General features: G+C 36.4%; 1 protein-coding gene across 3 annotated transcripts in view; it reads left to right on the top strand.

Moving 5' to 3' along the window:
• The window catches only part of ITGA4 (integrin subunit alpha 4), an 88,906-nt gene that overhangs the window by 18,162 nt on the left and 57,173 nt on the right, over positions 1 to 13,571 (top strand). For 2 of the 3 annotated variants that reach the window (XM_081581025.1, XM_081581024.1), the window contains exons 3-9: positions 4,045 to 4,151; positions 4,247 to 4,376; positions 6,681 to 6,748; positions 8,033 to 8,162; positions 10,067 to 10,152; positions 10,783 to 10,845; positions 10,938 to 11,075. In XM_081581025.1, coding sequence (XP_081437151.1) covers positions 4,045 to 4,151; positions 4,247 to 4,376; positions 6,681 to 6,748; positions 8,033 to 8,162; positions 10,067 to 10,152; positions 10,783 to 10,845; positions 10,938 to 11,075 — 722 coding nt within the window. Of the gene's footprint in view, positions 1 to 4,044; positions 4,152 to 4,246; positions 4,377 to 4,988; positions 5,021 to 6,680; positions 6,749 to 8,032; positions 8,163 to 10,066; positions 10,153 to 10,782; positions 10,846 to 10,937; positions 11,076 to 13,571 lie in introns of those variants that run through there. The other variant, XM_081581026.1, reaches the window with a different exon arrangement.

The raw sequence follows: 13,571 nt of genomic DNA, 5'->3' as shown, positions 1-13,571 counted from the left end.
CTTGATGAAAGTGAAAGAGGAGAGTGATAATGTTGGCTTAAAGCTCAACATTCAGAAAACTAAGATCATGCCATCCAGTCCCATCACTTCACGGCAAATAGATGGGGAAACAGTGGAAACAGTGACAGAGTTTATTTTTCTGGTCTCCAAAATCACTGCAGATGGTGATTGCAGCCATGAAATTAAAAGACACTTACTCCTTGGAAGGAAAGTTATGACCAACCTAGATAGCATATTAAAAAGCAGAGACATTACTTTGTCAACAAAGGTCCGTCTAGTCAAGGCTATGGTTTTTCCAGTAGTCATGTATGGATGTGAGAGTTGGACTATAAAGAAAGCTGAGCGCCAAAGAATTGATGCTTTTGAACTGTGGTGTTGGAGAAGACTCTTGAGAGTCCCTTGGACTGCAAGGAGATCCAACCAGTCCATCCTAAAGGAGATCAGTCCTGGGTGTTCATTGGAAGGACTAATGTTGAAGCTGAAACTCTAATACTTTGGCCACCTGATGTGAAGAGCTGACTCACTTGAAAAGATCCTGATGTTGGGAAAGATTGAGGGCAGGAGGAGAAGGGACGACAGAGGATGAGATGGCTGGGTGGCATCATAGACTCCATGGACATGAGTTTGAGTAAACTCCAGGAGTTGGTGATGGACAGGGAGGCCTGGCATGCTGCGATTCATGGAGTCGCAAGTCTCGCATCCGTAAATGACTACTGGAAAAACCATAGCTTTGACTAGACATCTATACATGACTACTGGAAAAACCATAGCTTTGACTGTATGGAACTTTGTTGGAAAAGTGATGTCTCTGCTTTTTAATATGCTGTCTAGGTTTGTCATAACTTTTCTTCCAAGGAGCACGCGTCTTTTAAATTCATGACTGCATTCACCATCTGCAGTGATTTTGGAGCCCAAGAAAATAAAGGCTGTCACTGTTTCCATTGTTTCCCCATCTGTTTGCCATGAAGTGATGGGACTGGATGCCATGATCTTAGTTTTTTGAACTTTGAGTTTTAACCCAGCCTTTGCACTCTCCTCTTTCAACTTCATCATGAGGCTCTTTAGTTCCTCTTTGCCCTCTGACATTAGGGTGTCATCTGCAATCTGAAGTTCTTGATATTTCTCCCAGAAATCTTGAGTCCAGCTTGGGCTTCATCCAGCCCAGAATTTTGCATGATGTACTCTGCACATAAGTTAAATAAGCAGGGTGATGATATATAGTCTTGACATACTCCTTTCCGAATTTGGAACCAGTCCATTTTTCCATGTTCAGTTCTAACTGTTGCTTCTTGACCTGCATACAGGTTTTTCAGGAGGCAGGTCCAGTGGTCTGGTATTTCCATCTCTTTAAGAATTTTCCACAGTTTGTTGTGATCCACACAGTCAAAGACTTCAGTTGTAGTCAATGAAGTAGATGTAGATGTTTTTCTGGAATTCTCTTGCTTTTTCTTTGATCCAACAGATGTTGGCAATTTGATCTCTGGTTCCTCTGACTTTTCTAAATCTAGCTGGTACATCTGGAAGTTCTTGGTTCATGTACTGTTGAAGCCTAATTTGAAGAATTTTGAGCATTTCCTTGCTAACATGTGAAGTGAGCACAATGGTGTGGCAGTTTGAGCTTTTTTTGGTATTGCCCTTCTTTGGGATGGGAGTGAAAACAGACTTTTCCAGTCCTGTGGCCACTGCTGAGTTTTCTAAATTTGCTGGCATGAGTGCAGCACTTCAACAGTGTCATGTTTTAGAATCTGAAGTAGCTCAGCTGGAATTCCATCACCTCCACTAGCTTTGTTTGTAGTAATGATTTCTAAGGCCAGCTTGACTTCACACTCCAGAATGTCTGGCTCTAGGTGAGTTATCACACCTTCGTGATTATCCAGGTCATCAGGAACTTTTTTGTACAGTTCTTCTATGTGTTCTTGCCACTACAACTTCTAGTAGATGAATCCACCATTTATCATCTTATTTTTGACATTAATTTTTTTAAAAAGTAGAAGTTTTAGTGAAAAAAAGTCAAGTATTTATATCATAATGAAAATTAAAATTTCTTGTGTGTTATTCTTTCGCTTTCTTTCAATTACATGGGCATAATGTAGCCATAGTAACAACTTTCTTTGTTAGACTTGACCCACTCAATGCTACAATGTAATTGTCTTTCTCTCCTTCCCTCCCCCTGGTCCCTTCTTTATTAACTTGAATAGAGAAATGTTATGCTTCCATCCTTGATCAAGGTTTAGGCTGCAGCAGTATCTCCTTTCCATTCCAAGTTGTTGTTTAGTCACTAAGTCATCTCTGACACTTTTGCAACCCTATGGACTGTAGCCCACCAGGCTCCTCTGACCAGGGAATTTCCCAGGGAAGAATATTGGACTGGGTTGCCATTTCCTCCTCCAGAAGATCTTCTCCGACCCAGGGGTTGAACCCATGTCTCCTGCATTGGCAGGCAGACTCTCTGTCCCTGAGCCACCTGGGAAGCCCATTCCCAGCAGCCATTGCTAATGAAGCCCAGCCTTGTTTTTCCAGAGCTATCCTCAGTCGTCTTCCTCCGTCTCACGCCCTTGGCAGGCACTACCGGGAGGCGGGAGTTGACATTAGTATTCTGCAAGAAACTTGGCCAAAAAAAGACGATCCACATAGCATAGTAATGGTGTTCCAGATCATGAAAAACACCTGGGGTCGTCAAGGCCTCACTTGGACCTATGAAATCAATCTCCAGAGAAGGGGCTAAGAAACTTTCTTCAGTTTAACTATGTCAGAGGGTTGGTTTGTCCTCAATTTCATGGCAGAGAATGAACACATGTATAAAATGTATACACAAATATTTTTCCACGCCCCTTAAATTCTCTCTTACCCAGGAGACTTACTGCAAGTAATTTCACTTTCCAATACTACATTATCTGTGTAAGTATTCTGAGTTTGCCCAGGAAGCTTTATCTAGGGGTTAAGGTGATAGGTGCCTAATGATTTAGAGCATGGTACCTACCAATGAATGAAATTTGGTACTAAAATTAAGTTTAAAAACCCAAGTCTGTGTCTTTATCCAATCGAATTGATGCAGATGTACTTATCTGCCTTTAGAATTAAGTTCAAGTGGAATAGACCTGTCACGTTGCAATTGAAGTGTGTGGAAATAGTCAGCAAAAGGAATCTTAATATGCTGCATCTTATTCTCCCCCAAAAGCACTTACTTGAAATCACAGTTAATATGGGATCCCAGCCATAAAGCAAAGAAAGTCATTTTAACAAAATAAGAAAAAAGTCGCTGGGAATATCACTTTTTTTGGTACATTTTGAAAGTATTGCTTAAGTGTAATATTTTATTTTTGGCTTTCTGGCTATTCATGTCTTTGTCAAAGTGCCTTCTGAAGTTTTTTCTATACTAAGATAATCCAGTTTTTCAAAGTCTTTTTTCTTTGTTGAAAATATCCCAGTTCCACTAACTGTAAACCATAGGGCAGTTTGTTTAAAATGGTAGGCATTATTAGTATGTTAATTATATACAGCCGCTTCCCACAGTCATCATCTTCCAGCTTCAACAAACTGTGACTTAAATGTTGGGGACCATATTGTAGTCCTTCTATTCTTAGTGTCTCAACACATGAAACACTTTAGAAAGTGCTCTGGTAATGTTGCTTGCATTGCTAGATAAATGATCAAAACAAAGGTGCACGTTCTTTGCCAAGCATTACATAATGCAGTTAAACTTGCACAGCCCATGTTGGTTTAAACTGGTTTTCCCTCTCTTAGTCATGCTGGTTAGCTGTCTCCTTTATCAAGGCCATCTCTTCCTGGTATTACCAATCAGAGGTCTTTTCTACAAACAAAAATCACAGTGAGAGAGCAATTATGTTAGCACAGAGTAACTCATGGTTACCCCCACAATGTGCACCGAATATATGATGACAGGGAAGCAGGGAAAGACGGTATTCCACAGAAGGCTGGAGGAAAAAACATTGGGGATAAGCATGCATGCTTGTTTTCTCTGTTCTTGTAGAATAACCTTGTTTTCAAGATAACTGCTGATAAAATTATTTTCCAATGCTGTAGGTAGCCCTTTTGGAGATCCTTGTGGAAAGACTTGCTTGGAAGAAAGAGATAATCAATGGCTGGGGGTCACGCTTTCCAGACAGCCTGGAGAAAACGGCTCCATTGTGGTAGGTTGTTGGGACAGTTCCCTGATCACATCGTGAAACCAGATACCCTGGGTGTGACTTTCACATCATTTGGTCTACTTTTTTGTTTTATTCAGACTTGTGGGCATAGATGGAAAAATATATTTTACATAAGGACTGAGTCTAAGCTCCCCACGGGTGTTTGCTATGGAATGCCTTCTGATTTACGAACAGAACTGAGTAAAAGAATAGCTCCATGCTATCAAGGTAAGGCATGGTTTTGATATTAACTGGATCAAGATAAATATGTGAATGCCTTTAAATTTTTTTGTTTTCAATTTTGGATACTTGGTTAGTGGTGGGAGGATCTTTAAAAATAGCTATGTTCTCTTTAATGTCACATATTATTATTTCCTTTTTTTTTTTAAATCCAATTGCAGTTTCAATTTTCAAAAATGAACTGTGAGATAGTAAAGGACAGGGAAGCCTGGTGGGCTACAGTCCATGGGGTCGCAAAGAGTCAGACACGACTGAGCGACTGAACGACAACTGTGTTTTTTGGAGCTAGGAATTCTGAAAACTATTCGTTTGAATAGTTCTAGCATCTAGTTGATAATTTTCCATTTTAGCATTAAATATATTCTTAATTCAGTAAAATTATGAAATAGATTGAAAAATCTGATCAGAAGGAAGAAAATTGTTTCTTGCTTTCTTTAACTGCCAACAAGATTCAGAAAAGTTTAAAATATAAATGTGGGCAGATCTTTTCCACTCACTATGTCTTTTTTTTCCCCTTGAATTCACTTATTTTCTTTGAAACTGCAAGGAATTGGTAATGTAAGTTTGAAAGATCTTTCCCATAAAAATTTTAGGTCATAGGTAGCGTTAGTGCATACACAGCCAGGACATAAACTGAAACAAGCAATTGGAGGTGAATGTCAACAGAGCGCTGAAGAAATGATACCTACAACAGAATTAAAATTCTGAAAATGTGTCTTTAGAAAGAACATATATGAATGCCAGTTTCCAGTTTTTTTAACCAAGATTACCTCAGTGTTCAAAAGAAATTTCTATTATTTGACAAAACTTGGAGCAAGTAGCCAAATCGCATTGATTCTATTAATACTGGACTCTTTCATGCCTGGAATTTGACATCATAGCAAAGGTTATATCATGTGTTCCTAATTTGTCTTTGAATGCCAAGAAGATAAAATGTGGATTTTAATTTCTTAATTGCAGTAAAACTTACTCTAGCTATTGTCCCATTTTTCATAATATTTTATGGTTAACATTTTAAAATATTTCACAGTTGGGGCATTTCTCTCTGATTGACTGTGGAGGCCCTCATGCTCATTTGAGGTCTTCCAGTCTGTCTATAATGCAAACTGGCCAGCCTGAGTCATAATCTCCAGTCCAGATGAGGCCTTTCCCCTTGCTGATGTTGGTTTCCTTCGAAATCAAGTGCACAAAAGTACAATGATAGGAATTAGCTGTATAGGTTGAAGAAGTCTGCTTTGACAGTCTAATAGAGATGCAAGCTAAAGATACCCTTCAACTGCAGCATCCGTCTCCATCTAGCTGGCCCCACGTCTGGTGCTTTTAACTGACTCAGCAACCACTTCTGACTATTCTAATCGTGTGAGATGATGCACCTGAATGTTTCAGGGGCTGCAGTTCTTGTCCTGCTGCTGGCTGGTTCCTTCATTAAATGCTGGTGCCTCCTTCAGTGCAGGTTTTGGTTCAGTACATTTTTTCAGGTATTTTCTGGGTAACTTTATGCAAGGGTTGATAATGTCCATGGATGACAATGTGCGCTCCTACGACTATATATATGTGTATATAATATATATATGTAATTATATTATATACACATATATATATATACACTTAGCCACATCCTATGGAAAAAAAAAACCATGATGGCAGAAACCTAAGACAACTGAAAATTAAACTTAAAAAATATATAGGAGCAGGGAAAATAGAAAAAGGAATTAAAAAGCACAGCAAGGAGTGGTAATTATAAATGACTCAGCAACTTATTTAACATTTCTGGTTAGCAAAACCAAAACAAAGATGTGGTCCTCTGTTTTCATAGAGGTTCGCTTCTATCAGTTCTTCAGGAAAAGCAAGCTTTGTGCCCATAGTAAGTTTCACAAAGCACACATTCGTGGGGGCTTTTTAAGAGACCCTCCATCTCCATGCAGATCTTGACTTTGTTATTTTCAGCTGGGCAAAATCTAGGAAGCCTATTATAAGTGGAAACCTGGACTGGAAGCCATAAATCCTATCTCTGTCTTAGATGCTCACCTGACAACTTTTTGTATATTGTTTTTTCTTCCCCTGAAAAAGAGACTGTGTAGATATCTCTACTGCTATTTCATAAAGATATTTTGAAGATCAACATGGAAGAGATTTGTGACCTTAAATTTTACTACTTACTAATTTTTAAAATAATACTATTGTAAAAGAGATCTGAAAAGACATACTTATAAGGATTTATATACATAAAATTATGCAGATTTTATCTTTATTTTAAAATGAAATCTTAATTGTTTTTCTCCTTTATTTTAGATTATGTGAGACAATTTGGAGAGAATTTTGCATCATGTCAAGCTGGAATATCTAGTTTTTACACAGAGGTAATAGTCCAAAATTAGCTGCTATAGATGTTTACATATAGAATTTTAATTCTTCTGAAGACTTAAAAGACTGATATTATGCTTTGAAATAAAAATTGAGTAATACTCAAATAATGTATCTCTTAAATTTGAGTATATTACAACATAATTTTTACCACTTGATATTCAACATATGTATTGATAAAATATTAATATTTAGATGGCCGTGTCACCCAAGACCAATTAAAAGTCTACACTAAAGAAAGTTACTTTCATTAAGAATTTAACAGAAATCAAAAAATAGCCATAGTTATTTGTTAATTTAAACACTGAAAATATCTAAGTATGTTATTTTTAGTTACTAATTGGGGCGAAGCATGTAAGTTAACATTTTTCATTAGAAGTATGAGAATTGGGAGATTTAAGAACTTGATAATATCCTCTTAAATACGATATGTTCCCAAGCTATTATTTTCTTTCTAACACTATCATATATACAGTTGTACTCAACTCCTAAACCTCCCACTTTCTCTGAGCAAACCCTTATGAAGTTATGAACGCTTTCTAAATCTATGTAGCCAGGCTGTGTCAAACTTTAGGTTAATAATTTCCATAAATATTGCCTAGTGTGGAAAACTAATAATGCTTTTTTCCTTACTTTATGTTTAAATTGACCTCTTTTTTCAAAGTTTGGATCATTTAGGAAATTTAGAAATGTCAAATAGATTTAATTGCTGAAAGTTTTCATATTTCACCAGACAAATATGTCTACTCATTCCAATCTTCCCTCCGTTTCCTTTTTCTAAATTCCTACGTTTATCATCAAATATGACCCAATTCCTTTTGAGTTATATTTTTCCAAGCTAACATTATTAAGGAACTTAGTCATTGAATTTTTGCAAATTGAAATACATTAAGTCCATTTTTTACTCTTTGGCAGCACATGATTATCTCTGTAATGAGCACTAATGAATTACCCAGATATGATTTACTTTAATAGAAACCACATTGCCTTTTTCCCCACAGCTTACTCTAGTGTTCAATGATTCTGCCTTTGATTGTAAAGTCCAGTAATGAGTGGGAAGTGAGAGTTTCGGCATTTCTTCTCTGAAATTCTCATGTTAGGTGAAAATTCACTAGCTAGCTTCTCTGGCTTTTTTGGGCATGATTTTAAACTCATTAAATGCTTATATTTCAGAAATTTATGAAAATTATTTTTGTCACTATTTAACGTGTATATCTGGAAGAGGTTTTGGGTGGTGAGATTAAACTTTTAAATGATGATAAATTTTCTTTTTCTTACAGGATTTAATTGTGATGGGAGCTCCAGGATCATTCTATTGGACTGGCTCTCTTTTTGTGTACAATATGACTACAAATAAATACAAGGCTTTCTTAGACAAACACAACCAAGTAAAATTTGGAAGTTATTTAGGTACTGTAAAAATCAACAAACTTGAATTATCTCTACCTTATAGATACTAGTAATTATAAATAAGGGAAATTATATCTTCAAAAGATCAAAATGGCCAGTAGTAACTAAAAAGCCATTTCAGAAACTGCCTCTTTAAGGCTATAGTCTATGAAACTTTAGTTTACTTAATATTTTACATATGTAACTATTATCATCCATATATAATTCCTCGATTGGAACTCCTGGTTTTATTTATTCTTTTGCAGTAAATCACTTGTAAGCTTATATTTTTATACAGTCAACTTGTTATTATAAAGGTAGCATCTATTGAATGCCTGTCATCTCCTAGGAGTTTTTGTAAATATTCTACATGAATAACTCATTTAATCATGTCAATGAGTAAATATAGTTTCCTTAAGGACCAGTTGAAAGTCAATGGAACTGAGAACAGCATTGTGGACAAATGGATAACATTGTGAAGAGTATGGGTCTAAAAACAGCTCATTGACCTTTGCCTCATAAGCTCTTAGAATATTTCCCAGAGCATAACTATTTTTATCCTTCTTCTTACTATTATTTAATAAGTCAGCAGTAGGATAATTTATAGTCCTTATTTCTATAGAAAGTTAAGATCTTTTTCTGGCATTAATTCCCTTGTAGTAAAAGAAATGCTTTTCCTATAGCTTCTTAGGATATAGAGATTTGTTTAAACCTGCTTTAAATGTAAACAGCCTATACTCAGAAATAATTATAATAAGAAAAAGCAAGATTTTCCCCCTCTTCAAACAGAAAGAATTTATTTTAAAACAGAGGAAGTTCATTTAAAAATCAGCATTTACTTGTTAAAGAGTTAAGGATATGCTGAAGCATTATAAAAAATGTAACAGTTTATGTCTTTTATCACATAATAAAATAAGAATATTTTACCTTTTCTGTAGTCATACAGTTTTATCATAATAGAAAGGTTTCAGGGCAAGAAAAGTTGAAATTTAGGAAGATTTTTTTACATAAACTTCAAAATATTATATTTTACACTAACGTCTCTGTTGTAATCTTAAATTACACTAAAATTTCTGTTGTAATCTTAGAAACTAGCATGTCCTGACACTGCAGAGACTAACAAACCATGTTTAAAGGTGCTAGCTTCAGTTTCTAAGGTTTAAAAATATAAGCCATTTTCGAAACATGTTTATTATCTTATGTGAAATAGAACACCATTCCATGTTCGATGCATGAGACAAATGCTCGGGGCTGGGGCAATGGGATGACCCGGAGGGATGGGATGGGGAGGGAGGTGGGAGGGGGGTCCAGGATGGGGAGCACATGTGGACCCATGGTTGATTCATGTCAATGTATGGCAAAAACTACTGCAATATTGTAAAGTAAAAAAATAAAAAATAAAAATAAATAAAATAAAATACTTGACCAGTTTTAAATGTAAATATATATATATATATATATATATATATATATATATATATATATATATATATATAAGCCATATTGGTGGTGGTTTAGTTGCTAAGTTGTGTCTGACTCTTTGTGACCCAGTGGACCATAGCCCATCAGGCTTCTCTGTCCATGAGATTCTCCAGGGAGCATACTGGAGTGGGTTACCATTTCCTTCTCCAGGGGATCTTTCCCACCCAAAAATCGAACCCAGGTCTCCTGCATTGTAGGCAGATTCTTTACCAATTGAGCTACATATTAGCATACATATTAATAATTGCTTAAAGCATATGATAACTAATTTTGAGTATTGCTATGCTAAATATTCTTAAAACTCTATTTAGTGTAGTCATTTTGAATTCAGTCTTAAAATTTAATTCTGAATGGATTTATATTAATTCTATAAGTGGTTTTATGACAATGAATTTCACCCATTCCAAAGGATGATTCTCACACCTCCATCCATCTTCTTGAAGGATACTCAGTTGGAGCCGGTCATTTTCGGAGTCAGCACAATACCGAGGTAGTTGGAGGAGCCCCTCAACATGAACAGATTGGTAAAGTAAGAATTACATTTTTAAAATTTAATCCTTCAAAATGGTTCAAATAGATTGTGTGAGAGAATAAGACGTTAAAGGACGAGCTGCAAAATTTCTCAGCAGTGAAGCTGGAAATGATGAGCACTGTACATTTAGTGGTAAGATTGGTGAAAGTCATGTGGCTTTTAGATAAAATTGAGGAGAAAAGCTAAGCTTTCAGGAAGATTACATAAGTTAAATGAGGCTCCTTCTTATGAGTAACTGTTTCTGAGATAGAATTTTCTCAAGATTTTAAGGAATACATTTATGGTTAACAAGTTTATAGCCGAAGAGAAATTGAGGCAGCTACATTCCTGGTACAGTTGTGGTAAGACTAGAAAGAACAGAATGTTACTTCTCATTCTAGTTTTTGTTACATTATTACATGAACCTTACTTTGAAAATTGAGACAAACAACATTTTCGGTGTTCTCTGTGAAGGAACAGTAGGATTGTTCCTGAGAGCTTGGTTCTGTAAACCTTTTGTATCACTCCGAAAAGAATTTTTTTAAAAATATGTTTGAGCAGTTACAAGTTATGAAAATTAATGTTTTGAACGAAACCTTTTTAATGTGAGAATCATCTAATCTTTCCCAATTCTTTTTCCCATTGCAGGCATACATATTCAGCATTGATGCAAAAGAACTAAATATCTTACATGAAATGAAAGGTAAAAAGGTAATATGTCTCTAACTTTGGTATCCCTGAGGGCTTTGGTGAGTAACTCTTGCTTTTTTCTCAATGACTGGATCTGGTTTGCCTTGGAGCAGCTTGGGTCTTATTTTGGAGCATCTATCTGTGCCGTGGACCTCAACGCAGATGGCTTCTCAGACCTACTCGTGGGGGCTCCCATGCAGAGCACCATCAGGGAAGAAGGAAGAGTGTTTGTGTACATCAATTCTGGTTCCGTAAGTCTGACTGCACGCAGATTGGAAGCTGTTTATGGGATTTTGATCATAACTGTTGCTCTACTTACTCCAAAGTTCTGAAACTATAAATTTTTTTAGGCTTACTCTACTGATGAATGTAAAAATTGTGATATTATACTGATGCTTTAAAAATGAAATGGGACATAATGATGAATGGGCTACTGCCCCATTTTGATATCTTGAAAGTACGAGATCAATTGTCAGGAGTTTCTCTGTACCCAGCTTGTATGTGTTCACTCAGGGAGTTGAAGTTTCTTCATGTTGCACTGTGCAGCTCTAATTTGAAAGAATGATTTTTATATGGACCTAAAAATGTGGATGTCCTATTAGTTTGACGGTGAATGTCCCCATATAATTTGGTAATTATAAAACACTACTAGACATAGAAGATAAAGTATGAACTGTTTTTAATTTCTTGATTTGAAAACAGTTGAAAATAAGATGTGTTCTGATAAGATATTAATTTGCACAATTTATATAGATTATATTCCTGATAAGAATGTAAAACTGACATAGTTTATTCCAAAGCAGATGTAGTAGTTGTAAAAATAAGTGTTTACTTGCTTATGATTGAGTTTTCAATTCTAGGGGTATTTTGGAGTAGAATCTGATCACTTGACAATTCAATTTAGGGAACTCTGCTGGCCTTATCTTGCCAGTCTGTCTTTTTGGCATCAAATCAAAACAAAGAATTGATAGGGCCTTAATGGGGTCTTCTTGGCCTATATCTTTGATTTAAGAACAATAACAGGTTTGTGAGAAAATTGGTTCATTTCTTAAATCGCGGTATTTTTATTTGGGATTTAACAAAATAAAATCTGTTCCTGGAAGGTATTTTGTTTAATCAGTGATTTCAGAGCATTTAATAAGCACGCATATTAAGCACTATACTAAACTCGTTACAATTTAAGAGTGAAAATAGTCTTATAAAGCTGAGAGAGCCTTACAATTCCAAATATAGAATAGGAAAGTCATTTATGCACTGGCATATCCTAGACTGTTTAAACCTAAATTTAATAGTAAAATAGTATCATCTGGGAAGTGATCATTCGTTATCTCAATAATAGTGAAATTAGGAGTTACTTTTTTTGATAGATATTTCACATTTTTCTATCAATGAATGGTCTCCCTAGTAGAAGCCACATCGTCATTTTACATACTTTTATTTCTTTTTACAACTAAAGTTTTTGAGAACAGTTTAAACAGTGGTATAGATACCTAATATAGAGCAATAAAGAACCATTTTTCCCATTGAAATCTTCTGCAATTCCAATAAGAAAGACAGAGAAAAGTGAAGTGTCTTTGTTTAAAGGGCAAGGGAGGAGTTCTCCCATTAGACTACCCTCTTGTTCACTCTTCACTTCTATACCACTCAATAGAGGTATTGAATACTGGGGTTAATTTCATCATTGATTTCCACTTTTAAAACCTCTGCTGTAAGTTATTCTCCCTTTGTTGCCTTCCAACTTCTTATTCTTACCTGTGAAAAGACAATAACTACTACTTGACATTCAGTTTAGTTCAGTTCAGTCACTCACTCATGTCTGACTCTTTGCAACACCATGGACTGCAGCATGCCAGACTTCCCTGTCCATCACCAACTCCTGGAGCTTGCTCAAACTCATGTCCATCGAGTCAGTGATGCCATTCAACCATCTCATCCTCTGCTGCTCCCTTCTCCTCCTGCCCTCAATCATTCTCAGCTGCTGCTGCTGCTGCTAAGTCGCTTCAGTCGTGTCTGACTCTGTGCGATCCCGTAGACGGCAGCCCACCAGGCTCCCCCATTCCTGGGATTCTCCAGGCAAGAATACTGGAGTGGGTTGCCATTTCTTTCTCCAATGCATGAAAGTGAAAAGTGAAAGTGAAGTTGCTCAGTCGTGTCCGACTTCTAGCGACCCCATGGACTGCAGCCTACAAGGCTTCTCTGTCCATGGGATTTTCCAGGCAGGAGTACTGGAGTGGGTTGCCATTGCCTTCTCCCATTCTCAGCATCAGGGTCTTTTCTAACAAGTCAGTTCTTTGCATCAGGTGGCCAAAGTATTGGAGTTTCAGCTTTAGCATCCTTCCAATGAATATTTAGGACTGATTTCCTTTAGGATTGACTGGTTTGGATCTCCTTGCTGTCCAAGGGGCTCTCAAGAGTCTTATCCAACACCACAGCTCAAAAGCATCAGTTCTTCAGCACTCAGCTTTCATTATGGTCCAACTTTCACATCCATACATGACTACTGGAAAAACTGTAGCTTTGACTAGATGGACCTTTGTCAGCAAAGTAATGTCTCTGCTTTTTAATATGCTGTCTGGGTTTGTCAGAGCTTTTCTCCCAAGGAGCAAGAGTCTTTTAATTTCATGGCTACATTTACCATCTGCAGTGATTTTGGAGCCCAAGAAAATAAAGTCTGTCACTATTTCCATTGTTTCCCCATCTATTTGCCATGAAGTGATGGGACTGGATGTCACGATCTTTGTTTTTTG

The sequence above is a fragment of the Giraffa tippelskirchi genome, chromosome 3, assembly GCF_054371585.1.
Source record: "Giraffa tippelskirchi isolate mGirTip1 chromosome 3, T2T-mGirTip1v1.2.pri, whole genome shotgun sequence".
Lineage (NCBI taxonomy): Eukaryota > Metazoa > Chordata > Mammalia > Artiodactyla > Giraffidae > Giraffa > Giraffa tippelskirchi.
This window is presented reverse-complemented; position numbering and strand designations above follow the sequence as displayed.